At 41.9% G+C, this 25,257-nt stretch overlaps 1 protein-coding gene across 3 annotated transcripts in view; it reads left to right on the top strand.

The window, feature by feature from the left end:
- The first annotated feature begins 2,972 nt into the window (after positions 1-2,972).
- Positions 2,973-25,257, top strand: part of prkcab (protein kinase C, alpha, b) — a 435,027-nt gene continuing 412,742 nt past the window's right edge. For 2 of the 3 annotated variants that reach the window (XR_009650839.1, XM_060901369.1), the window contains exons 1-2: positions 2,973-3,225; positions 21,208-21,239. Coding sequence is in view for 1 of the 3 variants with exons in the window: in XM_060901369.1 (XP_060757352.1) it covers positions 3,059-3,225; positions 21,208-21,239 (199 nt within the window). In the remaining 2 variants the exon portion in view is untranslated. The remainder of the gene's footprint in view (positions 3,226-21,207; positions 21,240-25,257) is intronic. The other variant, XM_060901370.1, reaches the window with a different exon arrangement.

Below are 25,257 nucleotides of genomic sequence, written 5' to 3' on the forward strand. Positions count from 1 at the left end.
GCCGCTATTTCATTGGCTGCAACAGAGCGATGGTCATCAGTGGTGCCAGTCAGGTAGCCTCACGCGAAAGCAGAGGTCCATGTGCTGAAAGCGGCAACACATCTGGCTCATAACGGCCCGAAACTGTATAAATTTGTCATTCTGAATTTGACCACTGTTCTACTTTATAAGCTTCAGAGACAACAATGCCATTGCCACCAAAAAAGAAAAGTGACATTAGAAGTTATTTCACCACCGCGACAGTAAGTATAGTGCGTCCAGAAGTTTGATATTTAGCTGTATCACGCAACACAATTATTGCAGCGTTCAGTGAAGGCTTAGCTAAGTGTTATATTTCCTCCTCCCCTCCTGTGTCTTTTTGGAGTGCTAGTTTTAACTGTCTGTAGTAGCCAACAGAATAAAGCCCTGGCAGATACATGCAATAAACACGGGAAGTCATGGAAAGTCATGGAAAGATGCTGATAGCTCCCATTTTAATTAGTTAGTTAGTGCTAGTGTAAGGGCGGCACGGTGGTGTAGTGGTTAGCGCTGTCGCCTCACAGCAAGAAGGTCCTGGGTTCGAGCCCCGGGGCCGGCGAGGGCCTTTCTGTGTGGAGTTTGGATGTTCTCCCCGTGTCCGCGTGGGTTTCCTCCGGGTGCTCCGGTTTCCCCCACAGTCCAAAGACATGCAGGTTAGGTTAACTGGTGACTCTAAATTGACCGTAGGTGTGAATGTGAGTGGGAATGGTTGTCTGTGTCTATGTGTCAGCCCTGTGATGACCTGGCGACTTGTCCAGGGTGTACCCCGCCTTTCGCCCGTAGTCAGCTGGGATAGGCTCCAGCTTGCCTGCGACCCTGTAGAAGGATAAAGCGGCTAGAGAGAATGAGATGAGTGCTAGTGTAGTCTGGTGGCTATAAAGCTTGCCAGTTGTTGTCACTAATTAATGAAAACTCTGTGCATGAAATTAGACAACAGAAGACAGATGCAAGCCTTGTGCAGGTTAAGAATCTGCGCTTTTGTCACTATAGTTTTCTTTTTGTCCAGTTTGAACTCAGTCATAGCATAATTTCTTTTCACCTGAGCTAAATACATCATGGCAACATGTAGGCTATATTCTAGTCCTCGTGTTTGTTAAAAATGGGTTCATGAATCTTTTTCATGAACATTTTGTTTGATTCATAGGACACAAAGAAGTGTAGTGCCAACCAGGAGGAGGTTTCGACAGAGGAAGCAGAACCTACAGGTGGTCAGGTGAGGTGTAAAGTTAAGAACAGGCATAAGTAGGTCAGCAATGACACTGAATGTGATATATGTTGAATAGGGTAGCCAAAAGTTAATTCACATTGGTCTGAAATAAATAGAGCTCTGAGACACAGCTCACATATTTAGTTTTGCCAGTTGATAAACACAGATGCACATAAGCATGCAACAAACACTGCAATAATACAGAGATTTTTATTTATTTATTTTTATATAGTGCAAGATATTATTTATTTGTTCTTTTCTGGATATTTTTCTCTGAAATGCACAATATCCCAATAATGTAGAGATTGCATCATTTACCTGAAGTGCAAGAAGTTATTTCTTAGTTCTTATCTGGATTTGTGTTTGCTGTATAATACAGAAGATCCCAATAATAGTTATTTATTTTGATCTTACCTGGAATGTTTTTCTCTTAACTGCATAAGAGGACAAAATGCAAAATGTATGCTGAATTTGGGGCGGCACGGTGGCGTAGTGGTTAGCGCTGTCGCCTCACAGCAAGAAGGTCCTGGGTTCGAGCCCCGGGGCCGGCGAGGGCCATTCTGTGTGGAGTTTGCATGTTCTCCCCGTGTCCGCGTGGGTTTCCTCCGGGTGCTCCGGTTTCCCCCACAGTCCAAAGACATGCAGGTTAGGTTAACTGGTGACTCTAAATTGACCGTAGGTGTGAATGTGAGTGTGAATGGTTGTCTGTGTCTATGTGTCAGCCCTGTGATGACCTGGCGACTTGTCCAGGGTGTACCCCGCCTTTCGCCCGTACTCAGCTGGGATAGGCTCCAGCTTGCCTGCGACCCTGTAGAAGGATAAAGCGGCTAGAGATAATGAGATGAGATGCTGAATTTGGAAAAAGAATAAGTAAAGTGTTCTTGAACTGTTCCGCTGAGTATGAGTGTGGTTGTGTACACGTGATGTATGATCAAGTTATGGGTGGATGGGGGGGGGGGAGTAAGTTGTAATGTCCCTACCAAAGCTTAGACCAAACCTACGCCCTTGCTTCAACTGAAGGATAATCACTGGGCCCCCCATTGTAGAAATGGGCCCCTGTTTTTTCCCAGGAGGGGCCCTGTGGGCCCCTTGACCTGCAAAACAATCTGAGTCTCTGGTAGTCAGCTGGGATAGGCTCCAGCTTGCCTGCGACCCTGTAGAACAGGATAAAGCGGCTAGAGATAATGAGATATATATCTCATCTCATCATCTCTAGCCGCTTTATCCTTCTACAGGGTCGCAGGCAAGCTGGAGCCTATCCCAGCTGACTACGGGCGAAAGGCGGGGTACACCCTGGACAAGTCGCCAGGTCATCACAGGGCTGACACATAGACACAGACAACCATTCACACTCACACCTACGGTCAATTTAGAGTCACCAGTTAACCTAACCTGCATGTCTTTGGACTGTGGGGGAAACCGGAGCACCCGGAGGAAACCCACGCGGACACGGGGAGAACATGCAAACTCCGCACAGAAAGGCCCTCGCCGGCCCCGGGGCTCGAACCCAGGACCTTCTTGCTGTGAGGCGACAGCGCTAACCACTACACCACCGTGCCGCCTGAGATAGAGATATATATATATATATATATATATATATATAGATATATGGACATTGCGCTTTGTGTCCATGAGGCGGCGCTGTGCGACCTTTCCGGAGGCGCACGCCGCCGACTGAACTTCACTGACGTCACTGAGAGACGCGAAAGGAGCGAAGAAACGCGAGGAAAGAAGAGACAGAGAGAAAGAGAAAGGAGCGTGCTCTGGTTGCTGCGTGCACACGCTCATTGAGAGAGAGAGATCCAGCGGGACGGTGCGCTCCTCTGACCCGCTATGGCTGATCTGATCCACCTGCACGACTCTTCCGCTGCGCTCGTCAACCGGTTTGCGCGCAAAGGCGCGCTGCGGCAGAAGAACGTGCACGAAGTAAAGAACCACAAGTTCATCGCGCGCTTCTTCAAGCAGCCCACATTCTGCAGCCACTGCACCGACTTCATCTGGTAAGCGGCACCTGGCCTGCCCAAACACCTCACTGCTCCATGCACTAGCAACACTAGGAACTCGAGCAGTGCCAGAGAGCTCTTCTGTCGTCCTCACTGGGATCAACTTGATCCCTGAAACGCTTTCTTTTTCCAATAAATCCCTGTTTGGGGTGCCGCGCGCGCGACCCGGCCCCTGGCTGTCACCATTACGCACCAGGACGCACCAGTGCTTTCTGCTTCACACATCACAACCGCGCTTAGCTCACACTCAGGACAGGACTGCACTTGGGAAAAAAAAAAAACAATTCGGATTGCAATCACTACTTTACTTTAGTGTTTCCTTTCTGTCATGAGTGGACAGATTGCAAAGCAGGGAAACCATATTTCCTTGATGGTGTCACCACACAAGTATTTTGTTGTTTTTTTCTCGACAGCATGATGATGGTTCATCCACTCTTTGAGAAATAAAGGCAGCAAACTGTACTTTTCCTTGTTGTTGTCCCAGAAACTGGTCTCTCATTTGGGACATTATGGTCAAAAAATAAATGTTCTAATTTGTAGTGGTTAGCGCTGTCGCCTCACAGCAAGAAGGTCCGGGTTCGAGCCCCGTGGCCGGCGAGGGCCTTTCTGTGCGGAGTTTGCATGTTCTCCCCGTGTCTGCATGGGTTTCCTCCGGGTGCTCCGGTTTCCCCCACAGTCCAAAGACATGCAGGTTAGGTTAACTGGTGACTCTAAATTGACCGTAAGTGTAAATGGTTGTCTGTGTCTATGTGTCAGCCCTGTGATGACCTGGCAACTTGTCCAGGGTGTACCCCGCCTTTCGGCCGTAGTCAGCTGGGATAGGCTCCAGCTTGCCTGCGACCCTGTAGAACAGGATAAAGTGGCTAGAGATAACGAAATGAGATGTATATGGACATGGCGGCACGGTGGTGTAGTGGTTAGCGCTGTTGCCTCACAGCAAGAAGGTCCGGGTTCAAGCCCCGTGGCCGGCGAGGGCCTTTCTGTGCGGAGTTTGCATGTTCTCCCCGTGTCCGCGTGGGTTTCCTCCGGGTGCTCCGGTTTCCCCCACAGTCCAAAGACATGCAGGTTAGGTTAACTGGTGACTCTAAATTGAGCGTAGGTGTGAATGTGAAGATGTGTGAATGGTTGTCTGTGTCTATGTGTCAGCCCTGTGATGACCTGGCGACTTGTCCAGGGTGTACCCCGCCTTTCGCCCGTAGTCAGCTGGGATAGGCTCCAGCTCGCCTGCGACCCTGTAGAACAGGATAAAGCAGCTAGAGATAATGAGATGAGAATAACGGCGCTGGTAAAAGAACAGCGACTGTACCGGCTGAAGGTCGTGCGGGTCTCTGCTGCGGTGCGTGAGCAACGAGACATCACTACCGCACTGGACGGAGCGTGAGGCGGGGGCGGGGCAAAATGACTGGCCGTAGATTCTATCAAAAGTTCGATCTAAATTGACCATGGTTGCAAAATATTGGCCAGAAATACGCAAACACTATGAAAGTAAGATGAAAAAGAAACATTCTATTGCCTTATACTGCAAGACTAAAACAAAATAAACCTGTCAAAACTCACCTTTTCAGTGATAACGTCCGAACAGATCACCCGCGTAACAGAAAGACCGCAAATGGAAGCACAATCAACTTCTAACTGTTGGAGTGGAAAATTCCACTCCACACATTCCACACATGCAGATTGTTAATGTGTCCCCTTCCCCGCACACAAATAACACGCTACGGTAAAAAATAGACCACAACTCATTTTATAGCTCAGAAATTCATACAAGACCAGCTACTATTGTATTCTGTAAGAAACATATTCTACACCTAACTTTTCAGCTTTCGTTTTAAAAAACAAAATTGCAGATTTATAACTAAATTTGTATATGGCGTAGTGACTTTAAGTTGCTACTTTTGGTGAGGTCGTGACCTTGACCCTGAGGTTTTCCGTTTAGATCAAAACACACGATCGTATTGGTTTTGGGTCTGCGGAAAATGGAGTTACGACGGTGATCAAATGTTTTGCATGATGTTTTATTACGGTTATGATTATTCTGTGAGCGCACCAATCCTTAGGTGTATAAAGTTACAACTTAAAATACAATTAGTGATAACTGTAGACGTTTCAGTGGACTACAACCTTTTTAAGGGAATGCAATGTAGTCGACCATTTATCATGTCCCAGATCAAGCCGCCATTTTTCCACAAATTTGCAGAATTTTTGCCAAATTCTGAATAGAGTATTCACATCAAAGATTTAGATTTATCTGTATTATTTCTTTCATCATTTTATTTCAAATCAAAACCAACATCACCATTCAAAACTGTATAGTTTATTGACTGTGAGTATATGACAGACCCATATATCAGGTGAAAATTCAAATTCAACCTAAATTGCTTGAAACTAAAATATATTTATCCGTTCTTCACATATTACAAATCAAAGATTGAAGGAACGGCTTAATTTTTTACAAAACTGACGTAATATGATATCTGAGGATCACGTGGTCCAAAAATGGGCCTCGTTAACGAATGAGAACATTTTGTTTTTCTTAAAGCTAGTATCTCACTGGGCTGCGACAGATTGCGACAAATTGCGAACATTGTTCGCGAGAGAGTTTCAAAAGTGTCTTGAAACATTCGCGGGGCTTCTCAATTTCCTCGCACGAGTCGCAAAGTGTCGCTCAATCATCGTTGAAATTTTGAACATGTTCAAAAAATTTGCGCGACAAAATTTCTCTCAAAATAACCGCAAATGCATCACTGGTGTCGCAAAGCCGTCGCGAACCCTTCTCAAGTCAGTTTCCATGAGGCTTCCTCTACTTCCCTGCCTGCCGAGGGGAAGCTGGGCTGCGACAGCCTGCAACTAGTTGGAGACGCAACAATTGTGGTAAAATATGCAAATATCAATTCAGTGTGATTCCAAGTGAAAATTGTCGCTAATTCGCATATTTTATCGCAGTTGTTGTGTCTCCAACTAGTCGCAGGCTGTCGCAGCCCGGTGAGATACTACCCTAATAACTTTGTATTTTTCAAAATATTTACATGAAAACTGGCAGGCACACAGATGGTTGTATATTGAACAGCGCCGCGTTAACCCTTGCCGAGGCCCTGGGCAGACACCCCCCCGAGGCCCCACCCCCGCCTGTTGTCAAGTGCGCTCAGCAAATTCACCCCCTCAGACGTGCCTGTCTAACTAGACATAGAAACTTAAATAATGACAGTGGCACAATTAGAAATACTATTGAACGATAAAACTTTATATCCATCAACACCTATTTAATCGAGAAAAAGCAATGGTGAAATAGGCAATTGCATGGTGAAAAAATCCATCAGACATCACGGTTAACAAGTCTGGTTAACTAAAGTTTAGCCTCAAGAAGCCTTTGAATGAGTGAGTCAACGAACAACATGTCAAGAACATAACCTCGGCCTACAACAGTTTCTTTAGTATTCAGAACAAGAACATTCATTTGGTATATAACTGTTCGTTTTCATTTTGGAATCCAGGCGACTTTTAACTTGCGAAAACAAAGAGCGATAACAAAGAAAGAAAAATATCTTGCTTCTCAGAAATAAATCTCAAAACGTTAGGCTATGTGAAACATTTCATCCTTTCACACACGTAATGTCCCAAACAGCAGTGGCACACAGCTTTGCGCATTCAGTTTGACAGCCATGGGTCAACTTACAAGGGCACTTTCCTACTTTTCTGGAAAGCGAAGTCATTAATTAAATCATTGAACTCAAGCTGGCGTAGCGTGTGAAGACATGGTGGACAGTGATCATATTGACAATGACGGGTGATTTATGCGACGGGACAAGGTGGGCTTCCTTACGGGTGGCGAAATGCATCAAAAATGTTATCAATATGATCAAAACTTCTGAAAATATCGTTTCATATTTTCCGATCTCGCTACCTCCGAGGCTCCCTAGTGGCCGAGGCCCTGGGCAGCTGCCCATGAAGCCCATTAGGATAACGCGTCCTTGATATTGAATCCAAAGTTTGAAAAATTCGTAAAAACCAATTATGCTAATTAGGTTAACTGTTAACCTATATATGTTAATTATAAAACATGCATAAGTAAGCATTGAATGTCATTCACACATTGACCATTCTGTATCAAAATAAAAAAGGAATAAAAGATTATTTCTAATCCCCTCTTTGTGCTCTGTCTGCCTTTTGTATTTCTCAAAAGTAGGGCCTGCTAGTGTTAAAGAATATAAATGATTATTTCGATATACATCACAGCTTTCAAGGCGAACCTCGAAAAAACTGCGTGAGCCACATCTAATAAACAGTTCCAGTTAACTGAATTGAAATTGACACTCGCGTTTCTGACTTAAGGTTTTTTTTTAAAAATCTCATTCCGACCACTAAGATCTCAACATTTTTCATCAAAACAACTATAGTTGTATTCTAAAATAGTTATTTATTTACATGAATCAGTTTGATTTGAAAAAAAATAAGTAGATAAAGCTCTGAAAACTCACTTCAAAGTCTCCCGTGAATCATAACATCAAAACTAGCAGACGGAAAATTTTGCTGAATACTTCATCGGAAACAGTGATAGCGAGAGAACATCCCTATAAAAGTTATCTGATTGATATTGACGAGTAATCCAGTCAGAAACCGATCAGAAGAGAGAGAGAGTCTGAGCGCTTTCCCGTGACTCAAAAAGAACAGCACCGGCAGTTTCCCGATGTCCCGCGAGCAGAGAGTGCACTCTGTTGTACCGACTTCAACCTGCCATTACTCCCAAAGTACTGAACAGATCTTAACAAGATCAATTTCTTTGGAAAGCAGAAATTATAAGCTTTTTTTTTATTGATTGATAGTATTCACGACAGAAAATGTTCAAGACTTAAGCAATGACAGAAATGGAAACTTAGATGAGCGTCTGCATGCACAATTTCAACAGCACGGCCAGCGTCTGATGCGCCTAAATACAGTGTACATTCAAGATACATGAATGGACAGATTTTAAAGTAAGCTTTAAAGCTACATTACATGCACCATGTGTAGGTAAAATATACACAACCAACTAACAGGTTTGGAAGAAAGTTCAATCGACAAAGTATGAGTGATGTAGAAATGTACAGTGGTGCTTGAAAGTTTGTGAACCCTTTAGAATTTTCTATATTTCTGCATAAATATGGCCTAAAACATCATCAGATTTTCACACAAGTCCTAAAAGTAGATAAAGAGAACCCAGTTAAACAAATGAGACAAAAATATTATACTTGCTCATTTATTTATTGAGGAAAATGATCCAATATTACATATCTGTGAGTGGCAAAAGTATGTGAACCTCCAGGATTAGCAGGTAATTTGAAGGTGAAATGAGAGTCAGGTGTTTTCAATCAATGGGATGACAATCAGGTGTGAGTGGGCACCCTGTTTTATTTAAAGAACAGGGATCTATCAAAGTCTGATCTTCACAACACATGTTTGTGGAAGTGCATCATGGCACGAACAAAGGAGATTTCTGATGACCTCAGAAAAAGCGTTGTTGATGCTCATCAAGCTGGAAAAGGTTACAAAACCATCTCTAAAGACTTTAGACTCCACCAATCCACAGTCAGACAGATTGTGTACAAATGGAGGAAATTCAAGACCATTGTTACCCTCCCCAGGAGTGGTCGACCAACAAAGATCACTCCAAGAGCAAGGCGTGTAATAGTCGGCAAGGTCACAAAGGACCCCAGAGTAACTTCTAAGCGACTGAAGGCCTCTCTCACATTGGCTAATGTTAATGTTCATGAGTCCACCATCAGGAGAACACTGAACAACAATGGGGTGCATGGCAGGGTTGCAAGGAGAAAGCCACTGCTCTCCAAAAAGAACATTGCTGCTCGTCTGCAGTTTGCTAAAGATCATGAGGACAAGCCAGAAGGCTAATGGAAAAATGTTTTGTGGACGAATGAGACCAAAATAGAACTTTTTGGTTTAAATGAGAAGCGTTATGTTTGGAGAAAGGAAAACACTGCATTCCAGCATAAGAACCTTATCCCATCTGTGAAACATGGTGGTGGTAGTATCATGGTTTGGGCCTATTTTGCTGCATCTGGACCAGGACGGCTTACCATCATTGATGGAACAATGAATTCTGAATTATACCAGCGAATTCTAAAGGAAAATGTCAGGACATCTGTCCATGAACTGAATCTCAAGAGAAGGTGGGTCATGCAGCAAGACAATGACCCTAAGCACACAAGTCGTTCTACCAAAGAATGGTTAAAGAAGAATAAAGTTAATGTTTTAGAATGGCCAAGTCAAAGTCCTGACCTTAATCCAATTGAAATGTTGTGGAAGGACCTGAAGCGAGCAGTTCATGTGAGGAAACCCACCAACATCCCAGAGTTCGAGCTGTTCTATACAGAGGGATGGGCTAAAATTCCTCCAAGCCGATGTGCAGGACTGATCAACAATTACCGGAAATGTTTAGTTGCAGTTATTACTGCACAAGGGGGTCACACCAGATACTGAAAGCAAAGGTTCACATACTTTTGCCACTCACAGATATGTAATATTGGATCATTTTCCTCAATAAATAAATGACCAAGTATAATATTTTTGTCTCATTTGTTTAACTGGGTTCTCTTTATCTACTTTTAGGACTTGTGTGAAAATCTGATGATGTTTTAAGTCATATTTATGCAGAAATATAGAAAATTCTAAAGGGTTCACAAACTTTTTCAAGCACCACTGTAAGTCCTCCGCTGCCGAGAATATAAGATTCTGCCTCACTGATCGATCCGGGAACGAAACTCACTGACTCCGACAGCTGTTCAGAGATGTTTCTCAGTTTAGTGAAAGACCAACGTGAGTGTTTATCCACATTTAAGGATGTGGTGGAGTTAAATGATTGGAAGATGTAGTTTCAGGAAGCGTGATAGTGTGGCTTCAATGGATGATGGGGAATTACATTACTGATCAGGATAGCCTTCTGAAAAACAGAGATCAGATGTACGAGCGAAGATAAGTTTCGAGGATTTAACTGCAACAAGCCAAAACAAGTTGCAAGCATCCCAAATAAACAGCGCTATCTTTCACTTATGAAAGGTACAAAATATGCCTCCACAGTGACAGGGGAAGATATTTAGGCAGTGCCTAAAAGTGGAGCTCCTGATGAGCGTGTGAGCAAAATATTTGCAAGGGCACAAAATCAATCTGAATAGAATAATATCATAGCATATGAACCACCGAATTGTATAGTGTAGTAGTTTTCATGTCAGTAAATTGCTGCATTGTCTTGTGACATTATTGTGATCCCAATAATGAGATATGCATCACAGTTATGAATACATACAGTGGTGCTTGGAAGTTTGCGAACCCTTGAGAATTTTCTATATTTCTGGATAAATATGACCTAAAACAACATCAGATTTTCACACAAGTCCTAAAAGTAGATAAAGAGAACCCAGTTAAACAAATGGGACAAAAATATTATACTTGGTCATTTATTTATTGAGGAAAATGATCCAATATTACATATCTGTGAGTGGCAAAAGTATGTGAACCTCTAGGATTAGCAGTTAATTTGAAGGTGAAATTAGAGTCAGGTGTTTTCAATCAATGGGATGACAATCAGGTGTGAGTGGGCACCCTGTTTTATTTAAAGAACAGGGATCTATCAAAGTCTGATCTTCACAACACGTGTTTGTGGAAGTGTATCATGGCACGAACAAAGGAGGTTTCTGAGGACCTCAGAAAAAGCGTTGTTGATGCTCATCAGGCTGGAAAAGGTTACAAAATCATCTCTAAAGACTTTGGACTCCACCAATCCACAGTCAGTCAGATTGTGTACAAATGGAGGAAATTCAAGACCATTGTTACCCTCCCCAGGAGTGGTCGACCAACAAAGATCACTCCAAGAGCAAGGCGTGTAATACTCAGCGAGGCCACAAAGGACCCCAGGGTAACTTCTAAGCAACTGAAGGCCTCTCTCACATTGGCTAATGTTAATGTTCATGAGTCCACCATCAGGAAAACACTGAACAACACTGGTGTGCATGGCAGGGTTGCAAGGAGAAAGCCACTGCTCTCCAAAAAGAACATTGCTGCTTAGTCTGCAGTTTGCTAAAGATCACATGGACAAGAAAAATGTTTTGTGGACGGATGAGACCAAAATAGAACTTTTTGGTTTAAATGAGAAGCGTTATGTTTGGAGAAAGGAAAACACTGCATTCCAGCATAAGAACCTTATCCCATCTGTGAAACATGGTGGTGGTAGTATCATGGTTTGGGCCTGTTTTGCTGCATCTGGGCCAGGACGGCTTGCCATCATTGATGGAGCAATGAATTCAGAATTATACCAGCGAATTCTAAAGGAAAATGTCAGGACATCTGTCCATGAACTGAATCTCAAGAGAAGGTGGGTCATGCAGCAAGACAACGACCCTAAGCACACAAGTCGTTCTCCCAAAGAATGGTTAAAGAAGAATAAAGTGAATGTTTTGGAATGGCCAAGTCAAAGTCCTGACCTTAATCCAATCGAAATATTATGGAAGGACCTGAAGTGAGCAGTTCATGTGATGAAACCTGCCAACATCCCAGAGCTGAAGCTGTTCTGTACGGAGGAATGGGCTAAAACTCCTCCAATCCGGTGTGCTGGACTGATCAACAGTTACCAGAAATGTTTAGCTGCAGTTATTGCTGCACAAGGGGGTCACACCAGATACTGAAAGCAAAGGTTCACATCTTTTTGCCACTCACAGATATGTAATATTGGATCATTTTCCTCAATAAATAAATGACCAAGTATAATATTTTTGTCTCATTTGTTTGACTGGGTTCTCTTTATCTACTTTTAGGACTTGTGTGAAAATCTGATTATGTTTTAGGTCATATTTATGCAGAAATATAGAAAGTTCTAAAACGTTCACAAGCTTTCAAGCACCACTGTATTTATTCTGTTCTTTGACACCGCATGCCATGCGCCAGAAACAACACCACAACATTTATTATGGTGTGACTCTGCTGGGTGACTGGTGGACAGCAGTGAACCAGTGCCTTCACTTTACAGAATTACTATATAGATCCGATCAAGTATTATCAGACATAAGAACTCCTCGATATCGATCTGTGTGAGTTTTAGATTATCTATAACTAAGGAAAGATGCTCATAATTGCTATTGAATTATACAATAATTATGTTTACATGAGTGTGCAGAGTAAGAAATAATTAAAGTAAAAAAAAAAAGCATACAGTGCAAAGATACGTTGCCTACTATGAAAAAAAAAAAAAAAAAACACAGGATAAAAATCTACTGGAAAACATTTTCCTCGACCAAATGCAGCGTATGAGTTCCAAGTGTTCGAGCTGCAATCTTGATATTTCTAACTTGATACTGCATGTTAAACAGTTGTCTGGTTACAACTTTCAATTGTCCGAGAAGTTAGTGGACTAATAAAACTGTTTTAACTAGTTTTATATGAAACTGTCGTGAATATTTTCCGTAAAATGAGTTAGTAAATAATCCTACGTTGTTTTAAAAAAAAGCAAATTAAAAATAAGCGCTGGATAAAAACCTGTATATCTTATGTAAATAAAGGTACAAATTTCGTTCTCCGGTGGTCAAGTGTTTGAGATACGTTGCCTTGCACTTACGATCGGCTTCCCTATGGTGGTACACGTACATCGTTCATACAGTCGCAAAAGCCATCAAAAATCAGTAAGTATGGAGCTCTGCTCTGCTATTATACTCTCAGAAATAAAGATGGCAAACTATACTTTGTTGTTGAAGTGGTACCATCAAAAGTACATCTTTTGGACCTTTAGTGTGTAGTTTCATCTAAAAACATGGATCTAATTACCCTTTATAAACTAGTTAAAGCTAGACGGCCTTTCGATTTCGTGAAATTTAGTTCCTTCTGAAATTTCGTCATTGTGATATGTTTATTTCTGTAATATCTCAAAAAAACAGGCCATTCTATGGGTGGGAAGTTTATTTAATTTGAGGGGATTAAAGCAAATAATGTGTGCGCATGCACTGGTTTACCTGTTTCTTCTTCTTTTGGGTTTTACGGCAGCCGGCATCCACAGCATTGCATTACTGCCATCTACAGCTTTACCTTTGACCGTGCACTGACAGTTCCATCATTCTGTCGCTAAACGAACAGCTGATCACACCGAGGTGCTCGCTGAGTACCGATATTTATTAGTTTGGTCCTGCGTTTCCTTTCCTTCGCAACGTAACGTCTTTTCTTCTCGCTTTGCGTTACTGTAGTCGCTCTTTCACGTTTCATTCGCGTCCTCCGTTTTCCTCTCCTGTTTCAAATTTGTATCCCACAATGCCTTGCGCGAACGGGGAAAGCCCGCCATGTGATGCATGACGTAGTATCTCGCATGGCGAAGCAGGAAAAAATGGCGGCGAATTTTCTTTGACCTAAACTTGAAAAATCTTAAAGGCACAGTTTTAAAAGTAAAGTATTCAAGATACATTACATGCAGGAGGTTTTCTAGATAAACAATACAGCCTGCTTAAAAGGGTACAGAACATGTCTCCTTGATGGTACCACAACAGCGACAAGGACAGGCACAGTTTAATACATATACGTGCCGAAATAAAGGTGGTAAACAGTTGTTGGTGAAGCGGTACCACCGAAAGTGCACCTTTTGTACCTTCAGTGTGTGTTTTTCACCTGGAAACGTGGATATAGTGCACTTTTAAACATGATTTGAGATCCATAAATGAACACGTTGTCAAGCAAATCCTTAAACAGACATCACATTCAGTTATTTAGATACATGGCTTGCTAATAGTACAAAACATGTCCCCTTGGTGGTACCATCCCGGCGTCAACGGAAAGTACAGTTTAGTACGGTATTGTTTTTCTAAGTGTTATGATGTTTTTTGTGCATACACACTAGTAATTTTCCATGTTGCTGGGGTGGTACCATCAGGGGACGTGTTTTGTACCTTTAGTATGTATCTTTCACCTGGGAAGGCGTATGTGCTGTGTCTTTAATGAGTGAAATGAAGCTTGACAGATGCATTAGCGTTGATCTGTACCTCCTTATACTCTCCGTATACTGTCTTCATGTTTCGAGGTAAAAGGTACATAGTCAGGGTACGAAAGATGTCGCAGCCCAGTGACTAGGAAAAGAGCTCTTTGATACCTTTACTTGTGAGGTAGTGTATTTAATATAGTCTAGTACAACCCCAATTCCAAAAAAGTTGGGACAAAGTACAAATTGTAAATAAAAATGGAATGCAATAATTTACAAATCTCAAAAACTGATATTGTATTCACAGTAGAACATAGACAACATATCAAATGTCGAAAGTGAGACATTTTGAAATTTCATGCCAAATATTGGCTCATTTGAAATTTTCATGACAGCAACACATCTCAAAAAAGTTGGGACGGGGCAATAAGAGGCTGGAAAAGTTAAAGGTACAAAAAAGGAACAGCTGGAGGACCAAATTGCAACTCATTAGGTCAATTGGCAATAGGTCATTAACATGACTGGGTATAAAAAGAGCATCTTGGAGTGGCAGCGGCTCTCAGAAGTAAAGATGGGAAGAGGATCACCAATCCCCCTAATTCTGCGCCGACAAATAGTGGAGCAATATCAGAAAGGAGTTCGACAGTGTAAAATTGCAAAGAGTTTGAACATATCATCATCTACAGTGCATAATATCATCAAAAGATTCAGAGAATCTGGAAGAATCTCTGTGCGTAAGGGTCAAGGCCGGAAAACCATACTGGGTGCCCGTGATCTTCGGGCCCTTAGACGGCACTGCATCACATACAGGCATGCTTCTGTATTGGAAATCACAAAATGGGCTCAGGAATATTTCCAGAGAACATTATCTGTGAACACAATTCACCGTGCCATCCGCCGTTGCCAGCTAAAACTCTATAGTTCAAAGAAGAAGCCGTATCTAAACATGATCCAGAAGCGCAGACGTCTTCTCTGGGCCAAGGGCCATTTAAAATGGACTGTGGCAAAGTGGAAAACTGTTCTGTGGTCAGACGAATCAAAATTTGAAGTTCTTTATGGAAATCACGGACGCCGTGTCATTCGGACTAAAGAGGAGAAGGACGACCCAAGTTGTTATCAGCGCTCAGTTCAGAAGCCTGCATCTCTGATGGTATGGGGTTGCATTAGTGCGTGTGGCATGGGCAGCTTACACATCTGCAAAGACGCCATCAATGCTGAAAGGTATATCCAGGTTCTAGAGCAACATATGCTCCCATCCAGACGACGTCTCTTTCAGGGAAGACCTTGCATTTTCCAACATGACAATGCCAAACCATATACTGCATCAATTACAGCATCATGGCTGCGTAGAAGAAGGGTCCGGGTACTGAACTGGCCAGCCTGCAGTCCAGATCTTTCACCCATAGAAAACATTTGGCGCATCATAAAACGGAAGATGCGACAAAAAAGACCCAAGACAGTTGAGCAACTAGAATCCTACATTAGACAAGAATGGGTTAACATTCCTATCCCTAAACTTGAGCAACTTGTCTCCTCAGTCCCCAGACGTTTACAGACTGTTGTAAAGAGAAAAGGGGATGTCTCACAGTGGTAAACATGGCCTTGTCCCAACTTTTTTGAGATGTGTTGTTGTCATGAAATTTAAAATCACCTAATTTTTCTCTTTAAATGATACATTTTCTCAGTTTAAACATTTGATATGTCATCTATGGGGATAGATTAGGGATAAAATTAGCTCATGTTTTAAGTCGTTCAAATTCTGTAAAGCTGCTTTGCGACAATGTTTATTGTTAAAAGCGCTGTACAAATAAACTTGATTTGATTTGATCTATGTTCTATTCTGAATAAAATATGGAATTTTGAAACTTCCACATCATTGCATTCCGTTTTTATTTACAATTTGTACTTTGTCCCAACTTTTTTGGAATCGGGGTTGTAAATCTGCAGTCTGTAGTTTTCTTGTTTTACATTTAAATTAGTTTAAAATTACTAATTCTTTTCACCTCACAAAGATAGGAACTACATCCACGTGTTTTCACGAGAAGAGTGAGGCATTACAGCAGAGGCGACTGCTGTAAAAAGTACTTCAAGGGAAGCCCAGCTTCCTGTAAAATGTCACGAAAAAGTTTGTCTGTTAAATATGTATTTACACTACTTAACTCCTCTTTTGTGCTAGAAAGTGCTCAGCTTTACGGCTAGTTCGTTCAGCAGTTATTTCTTGCTGGTCATTATCATTTGATCACATGATTTTTTTTTTTTTTTTTCTCCGTAGAAGCACAACCCACTGAAAACCCATTGGTGCTCAGCGTCTCTGTAGTTTAATACGACTATGGGATATGCTTTGATATTGGTGCAGCAAAGATAGACATTTATTGGACAATATACTTTTAAAACGTAATTTCCAGATGCCCGGGTTCACTGGGGGTCTGTGGAGAGTCGATGACAGTAAGGCGGGACTGGACGCCTGGCTTCTGTATGATGATTGGAGAAACTCTGAAATCTCTTTTGAATGTCATGTGACTGAGGCCAAGTTTACATTAGACCGTATCTGTCTCGTTTTCTTCGCGGATGCACTGTCCGTTTACATTAAACCGCCTGGAAACGCCGGGAAATGGGAATCCGCCAGGGTCCACATATTCAATCCAGATTGTGTTAGCTCCGGTGCTGTGTAAACATTGACAATATGCGGATACGCTGTGCTGAGCTCTAGCTGGCGTCGTCATTGGACAACGTCACTGTGACCTCCACCTTCCTGATTCGCTGACGCGACTGCTGAAAAACGGCGCGGACTTCCGCCTTGTATCACCTTTCATTAAAGAGTATAAAAGTATGAAAATACTGCAAATACTGATGCAAATACTGCCCATTGTGTAGTTATGATTGTCTTTAGGCTTGCCATCCTTCCACTTGCAAGTGGTAAGTGATATGCGCTGGGATCACACACACAGCAGCTCAGTCCCGAATCATAGCTTGTGCACTTCACTCGCGCGCTCTGTGAGCTGCGCAGGGCCGGAGTGCGCACCCTCCAGAGGGCACTCGCTGTTCAGGGCGGAGTGATTTGGAATGCAGGATGCCTGCGGAGCCGAGCGTATCCGTGTATTGGTGTTGCTGTGTGCACGCAAATCGTGTATTGGTGTTGCTGTGTGCACACTAATCGTTTTAAAAACGTTAATCTGATGATCCGCTGATACGGTCTAATGTAAACATGGGCTGAGAGCGTTTTAAAATCGTACGTCGCATCGATTGGAGGGATTCAAGCTCAGTCCATGTGGTGTGTTAGCAAGTGAAGTCATGAGACTAGCTGCTGCTCATTCTGGTTCTTTTCCTACCGATATACAATTCCTATTTCCATTTGTATATACTGTAAATAAAATTGTAAATACAGAGCTTGTGAGTTCGTTGCTTGCTTTCGTTTCGGTTCCGTAAAAGCTGTTTATTTTAAGCTAGCTAGCTGTTAGCTGTGTGAAATGGCAAACGTTGCTAATGTCGTCGACCTAATTCTGGAGAAGACATTTGATGCTCTTCCTTATGAAGAGAGGCTCAAAATTAAACAACAGGGCAGATCGATGCCCAAGATCGATTTCAAAAGTCAGGGAGACGCAATCGCTCATTTCATCTGTCTTGGTACAACTGGTGAACTGGCAGTGCTTTGACCAAGAGAATGTCCTGTTAGCCTTGTCTCTTAATGAGACCATCCCAGGGATGTATTATTTGGTCAAAACTGGGTTTTGGAGATTTGGCCAGCTTTGACAGGGCATATAAAAGGCATGAGAAAAGCAAGGAACACTTAAGTTCACATGCACACTTAAGTTTACCTGGCAGAGTCGGAGTAGAACATGGCAGAATTCACATATAAATAACAACTGACTCATGAGAAATAACAACGAATTGAAAAATTTTATTACGTAGACCTAAATAGCTTCCCCTATTTGAAAGGCCACCAGCCATCACTGGATTACAGTTGTATCTAAGGATTTCAGTTAGAACCATTTTCTTTGGTAAAATTGTGTGTACACATGTTAATTTGTTCAAAATTGCATTTGGGACATTTCATATGGATTGATTTATGTATATGTCTGTAGAAAGTCTTAGAGCTACAGTGGTGCTTGAAAGTTTGTGAACCCTTTAGAATTTTCTATATTTCTGCATAAATATGACCTAAAACATCATCAGATTTTCACACAAGTCCTAAAAGTAGATAAAGAGAACCCAGTTAAACAAATGAGACAAAAATATTATACTTGGTCATTTATTTATTGAGGAAAATGATCCAATATTACATATCTGTGAGTGGCAAAAGTATGTGAACCTCTAGGATTAGCAGTTAATTTGAAGGTGAAATTAGAGTCAGGTGTTTTCAATCAATGGGATGACAATCAGGTGTGAGTGGGCACCCTGTTTTATTTAAAGAACAGGGATCTATCAAAGTCTGATCTTCACAACACATGTTTGTGGAAGTGTATCATGGCACGAACAAAGGAGATTTCTGAGGACCTCAGAAAAAGCGTTGTTGCTCATCAGGCTGGAAAAGGTTACAAAACCATCTCTAAAGAGTTTGGACTCCACCAATCCACAGTCAGACAGATTGTGTACAAATGGTGGAAATTCAAAATCATTGTTACCCTCCCCGGGGCGGCACGGTGGTGTAGTGGTTAGCGCTGTCGCCTCACAGCAAGAAGGTCCTGGGTTTGTAAGGCCAGTCATAAACTGTACATTGAGTGGTTGGTTTAAAATTATTGTGAAAATAATGAGAAAATGTTATACAAATGTATCGCACAATTTGGACTTTCTAGAAATCACAATTGATTGGTATTAACTTGCAATTATGAGGAAAAAAATTGCACTTGATATTAATTTGCGAGATTAAAAAGTCACAATTGTGAGGTAAATCGAAATTATATATATTACTTACCAGCTGGGGGGCGGCACGGTGGTGTAGTGGTTAGCGCTGTCGCCTCACAGCAAGAAGGTCCGGATTCGAGCCCCGTGGCCGGCGAGGGCCTTTCTGTGTGGAGTTTGCTTGTTCTCCCCGTGTCCGCGTGGGTTTCCTCCGGGTGCTCCGGTTTCCCCCACAGTCCAAAGACATGCAGGTTAGGTTAACTGGTGACTCTAAATTGACCGTAGGTGTGAATGTGAGTGTGAATGGTTGTCTGTGTCTATGTGTCAGCCCTGTGATGACCTGGCGACTTGTCCAGGGTGTACCCCGCCTTTCGCCCGTAGTCAGCTGGGATAGGCTCCAGCTTGCCTGCGACCCTGTAGAAGGATAAAGCGGCTAGAGATAATGAGATGAGATGAGATGTTACCCTCCCCAGGAGTGGTCGACCAACAAAGATCACTCCAAGAGCAAGGCGTGTAAAGGCCTCTGCATGCTCTTGCGACATGGCTTTCGCAGATAGCTTTTCGCAGACAGTTGTAATTTATCGTTGAGCGGGGAGTAATAGGCGTGCGCGATGTTATTCACCGCCACAACGCAAGGGGGCGCGAAGTCGCGAAATCGCTAGGAGTAGTTGGTGGGTGTGGTAAGTGGGGTGTTTATCTTCCGGTTACTGAGCAACAGGTCATTCAACACCGCTGTCCTTATAATGCGCTGTCCTTATAATGACTAGAACTGGAGTCGTATAGATGTACGTACTTCCTCACTTCCTCGATCAACCGCTCTTCGTGCTGCTCCATCTTCGCTCGTGTTTTTAAAAATGGCGGTCATGAAACCAAACCAAACCGGGGAAGTAGGGAAGCGGAAGTGCGTGTACAGCGGATGTAGAGTGGACCAATCAGAGCCCTCTTGTCTGCGACGTTGTCTGCGAGGCTTCTGCGGTGGTCACAAATTTTGGGAGGTGCGCGCAGAGCGTCTGCGAAGCGGGGGGGGGGGCTTCACAGACGCCATCTGCGAGGACTGGGTTGTCAGCATAAATTGGCCCTAATAGTCGGCGAGGTCACAAAGGACCCCCGGGTAACTTCTAAGCAACTAAAGGCCTCTCTCACATTGACGTTCATGAGTCCACCATCAGGAGAACACTGAACAACACTGGTGTGCATGGCAGGGTTGCAAGGAGAAAGCCACTGCTCTCCAAAAAGAACATTGCTGCTCATCTGCAGTTTGCTAAAGATCATGTGGACAAGCCAGAAGGCTATTAGAAAAATGTTTTGTGGACAGATGAGACCAACATAGAACTTTTTGGTTGAAATGAGAAGTGTTATGTTTGGAGAAAGGAAAACACTGCATTCCAGCATAAGAACCTTATCCCATCTGTGAAACATGGTGGTGGTAGTGTCATGGTTTGGGCCTGTTTTGCTGCATCTGAGCCAGGACAGCTTGCCATCATTGATGGAACAATGAATTCTGAATTATACCAGCGAATTCTAAAGGAAAATGTCAGGACATCTGTCCATGAACTGAATCTCAAGAGAAGGTGGGTCATGCAGCAAGACAACGACCCTAAGCACACAAGTCGTTCTACCAAAGAATGGTTAAAGAAGAATAAAGTTAATGTTTTGGAATGGCCAAGTCAAAGTCCTGACCTTAATCTAATTGAAATGTTGTGGAAGGACCTGAAGCGAGCAGCTCATGTGAGGAAACCCACCAACATCCCAGAGTTGAAGCTGTTCTGTACGGAGGAACGGGCTAAAATTCCTCCAAGCCGGTGTGCAGGACTGATCAACAGTTACCGGAAACGTTTAGTTGCAGTTATTGCTGCACAAGGGGGTCACACCAGATACTGAAAGCAAAGGTTCACATACTTTTGCCACTCACAGATATGTAATATTGGATCATTTTCCTCAATAAATAAATGACCAAGTATAATATTTTTGTTTCATTTGTTTAACTGGGTTCTCTTTATCTACTTTTAGGACTTGTGTGAAAATCTGATGATGTTTTAGGCCATATTTATGCAGAAATATAGAAAATTCTAAAGGGTTCACAAACTTTCAAGCACCACTGTAGTTATTCCTGAGTGTGTATTTTACTACTGTTTTGATATGTTGTACAGTTATTCACGTGTGTTTTTGTTTTTTGTTTCTCTCTTTCTCTCTCAAATCAACAGGGGATTTGGCAAGCAGGGATTCCAGTGCCAAGGTAATGTGTGCATTGTTTGTACTGTATTTGTGTCCATGTTAAAAGTAATACATCCATTATACTGAACCATAAACGTGTGTGTGATGAGCCCGCGGAAAAGGCAGTGCTTATAAAATGATCAGAGGTCACTTTTATTGCCTTCCTGTAATAATAGTAATCTGGAGCCGTTGTTGCAGACGAAGGGATTGTAATACCGTCATTTGTTTAAGCATCATGTCATATTAAGGAAATTTACTCCCCTGTAATGTGGAAACTGTTGCACTTGCCAGGCCCTGGCTGTGCCTGCAAAAGTGCCCGAGTGAGATGGAGAAATGTGTCGCTGTTAGATGGATGGCAAATCTTCTGGCGTGAAAAAAGTGAGGAATTAGATAAACATGAAAAGTGGACCCTTCCTCACTCGTGATTAAAGTCATGCTTTGAAGAAATGGCGTTCTGTTCTTTCTTATTAACTGAATGTCCAATCAAGGCTTTTGTATCAGCGTCAAAATAGTCGGGAGGCATTAATGTACAGTACAGTATGGTACAGAACATCTGTCTTTGTAGTCTTTTGTCAACATCTGTTGAACAGCGATCTTGATTTTGTGAAATTTTTTTCCCAGCTCTGAGTTTGTGTGATGTCCCGTCATCATCCCAAAGTGAATTATTTTCCAGTAACAGCATGTCCGAGAGTTTTTTATTCCTCTTGTACCACAGCAATTTGCCAAAGATGACTTCGTTTATTTAATAAAGAATGACACATTATTATTTTAATTAATAGTTATGTTTAATATCTTGGAACACCATTAACACAAGCTAGTTCTTGTTATCACTTCGTTTATAGCTGTTGCTGTATACAGGTTAATAACCAGCCTCTGTGGTTTTTTTGGCTTTTTTTTCTTTCTCTTGACGTTAACTAAGCAAAATATGTAGTTTGTTACTGAGAGTCACAAAGCCTTCTGTCGGTAAGACTTTCTTGTGTCAGAAAGTTACAGCTTTACTTTTAACTGTTACAAAGCGCTGACACTGAAGACTCCTTCCAAAATATGAAATGCACATCTCCTCACAGAAAACTTCAGCATATCAACGATTGCATACCTTTTTAAAATACTTTTTTTAGCTCAGACGGTGAGCTATTGCCATCACGCGGCATCCGTCCACAATTTGCAAGAATCGCTACTCCTCCCTGAGTTTTCGCTGGATTTGTTTTGAAGAACAAATTGTTCTAATTATTATCATGAAGAACAACTTAGCGAATTATAAACCAGTCTGGTTTCTCATGGTACAGCCATGTGAGCTACTGCGTCGCTGACGCTCTGGTATTTGAAACGTCCACCGTACAAATCTCCGTGTAAGTTGTTTACTATAGAAATGATAACATCTCATCTCATTATCTCTAGCCGCTTTATCCTTCTACAGGGTCGCAGGCAAGCTGGAGCCTATCCCAGCTGACTATGGGCGAAAGGCAGGGTACACCCTGGACAAGTCGCCAGGTCATCACAGGGCTGACACATAGACAACCATTCACACCTACGGTCAATTTAGAGTCACCAGTTAACCTAACCTGCATGTCTTTGGACTGTGGGGGAAACCGGAGCACCCGGAGGAAACCCACGCGGACACGGGGAGAACATGCAAACTCCACACAGAAAGGCCCTCGCCGGACCCGGGGTTCGAACCCAGGACCTTCTTGCTGTGAGGCGACAGCGCTAACCACTACACCACCGTGCCGCCCTGAAATGATAACATATTAAAGTATATTATAGACATGTAACGATTCACCCAATTCACAACTCCATTCGATTCATAGCTGTGTTCACAATTCGATTTTCCCCACGATATTTTTGCAAAAAAAATTAAATGAAAAATTTCTTCCTAAAATAATGCAACTTTTTATTTTTCTGTTCTTGATCTGTTCTTGATCCTTTTGTCAAATAAAAAAGATCCACTTTCTTAACAAACAATTATTTACCAACATGTGTAAAAGTTGGAGTCAAATTATTAACTAAAATATTCCGGTTATTAAAAATGAAAAAAAAAAAAGAGCCTTTTCTTAAACTTTTTTTATGAACATTTATACTACCTTCACTTTTCTTTATCAGTCTGAAAGAGAGCTCTGATTTCTAGCTGTACAGTCAAACACACAACAGCTCTTTCCCATTTTTTAAAATCTCTTTTTGTGTGTGTTTTTGCAGCATTGGAGCTGTGTTACTTCCGCCTAGGGGGAAGTCACATGCATTCCCGCGATTTTACATTATTTTATGCCCTCTGCTGTCTAAAAAAAATGCAGTTACAGCGAGGAGAAACTAAGATTCCACAGCCTGATGATAATCACAATTTTTTTTTAAATTTCATCGAATCGTCATAAATTTGTATCGCAATTTCTCATCATCACACGATATATTGTTACACACCTAGTTCAGCATTAATACTGAATAAACTGTATAATCCTTACAGCAGGGTTTTGCTTTAAAGAAAATTAGTCAACGCTTTCTGACCAATCAGAATGGAGCAGGTATAAATATATGTAATAGATTTTAAAGCATTTTTTTTTTTTTTTTTTTTTTTTTTTTACCCCAAGATCGTGCATATGGTCATCATTGCCTGTGTGTTTCATTATGGAAATGCTCACACGTTGTTTCAAGGAAGAAGCACTGTATCAATGTCTTTGAAAAAAAAATCGCTTTTGGCAATCACACCGAGCAAATCCAGGAAGAAGAAATATGCTTGGATACTGAGCTCACAACAGATGGCAACGGCATCAATGGTTGTTAATTCCCAATCAGATTATCTCCTCTCACCTGATTTATTTTCCATAAGAGATGAAGCCGTGTGTGTGTCCTCTACTTACTGCATGTTTGTCATACTTAACCTGCCAGCTTCGACACAGAACAGGAGGCAGTTAGCGTCTCTCTCAGAAACTTTGCTCCTAGTGCTTCTCGTTAAACCAGCACCATTTTGACGAGGTCTCTAGAAGCAACGTGCAGTGCAGGAGCACGGTGGGATTTTCATTGAGTGTGGAAATGACCATCAAGATAAGAGGTAAATTGGTTAAAAGCCTCTGATGCGCCTGAAGTCAGATTCCCACTTTATTAAATGGGATTTCAGTCACTACACAAAGCTCTCAAAACCAAACACCACAGTTTCCTGTCAGCCATAACGCCACACACCCACACACCCATGGTACTCTTCTGTAAAGGGAACAAAAAACTTACAACGTGGTCCAAACATCTGAATCCACTACCAAGCAGCATTTTGTAAACAATTGCAGCTTTGTCAAATTCCTCATTAACAGAAGTTAGTGACAAACGCACAACATGTCTATGACTACTAATTAAACAAGTATTAATCATGAGATGACAACAGTGGGCGTCATTTATCACGGATTTGTAAATCGTTCTCAGGATGATTTAAACATGAAATTTGGTATTTGTGACAATCTAGTTAGTTCAGAAAATCTTCTATATCTTATGAGAGCTACTGAGTTTGTCTAATCTATGTGGAAGGAGACTCGTAAATGTGAACCTGAAATTATATCATCATATAATGAGCTATGGCTTCCTGCATGTTTATATACAGATTACTGGGGTGTACCGATGACTGGCCTGACTACTAATCAGACCTGATATTCAGCATTTTTTCACTTATAAGATTTGGAACTTGTTATCTTGTCGATAAGAGTTTTTTGTTATGCATACGCACATCTGATGCAACCACGATTAAAGCTAGACTGCCTTTCAGATTTTTCAAATTTAGGTCGTAAATAGAATTTTTCCGACATCCAATTATTTTTGTTTAGTGGCCTGAAAGCTACTGAATTCGAATCACAGACTTCCAATTGTGTTGTTATTATTTAAAAAAAATGAACAATTAATGAATTTAGGGCCACATGGCCCTAAATTCTCCGCTATTTTTTCCTGCTTCACCATGACCCGATTCAAGATGCTACGTCATACATCACGTGGTGGGCTTTCCCCGTTCGCGCAAGGCATTGTGTGATAGAAATTTGAAACAGGAGAGAAAAACGGAGGACGTGAATGAA

The sequence above is a fragment of the Neoarius graeffei genome, chromosome 20 (genome assembly GCF_027579695.1).
Source record: "Neoarius graeffei isolate fNeoGra1 chromosome 20, fNeoGra1.pri, whole genome shotgun sequence".
Lineage (NCBI taxonomy): Eukaryota > Metazoa > Chordata > Actinopteri > Siluriformes > Ariidae > Neoarius > Neoarius graeffei.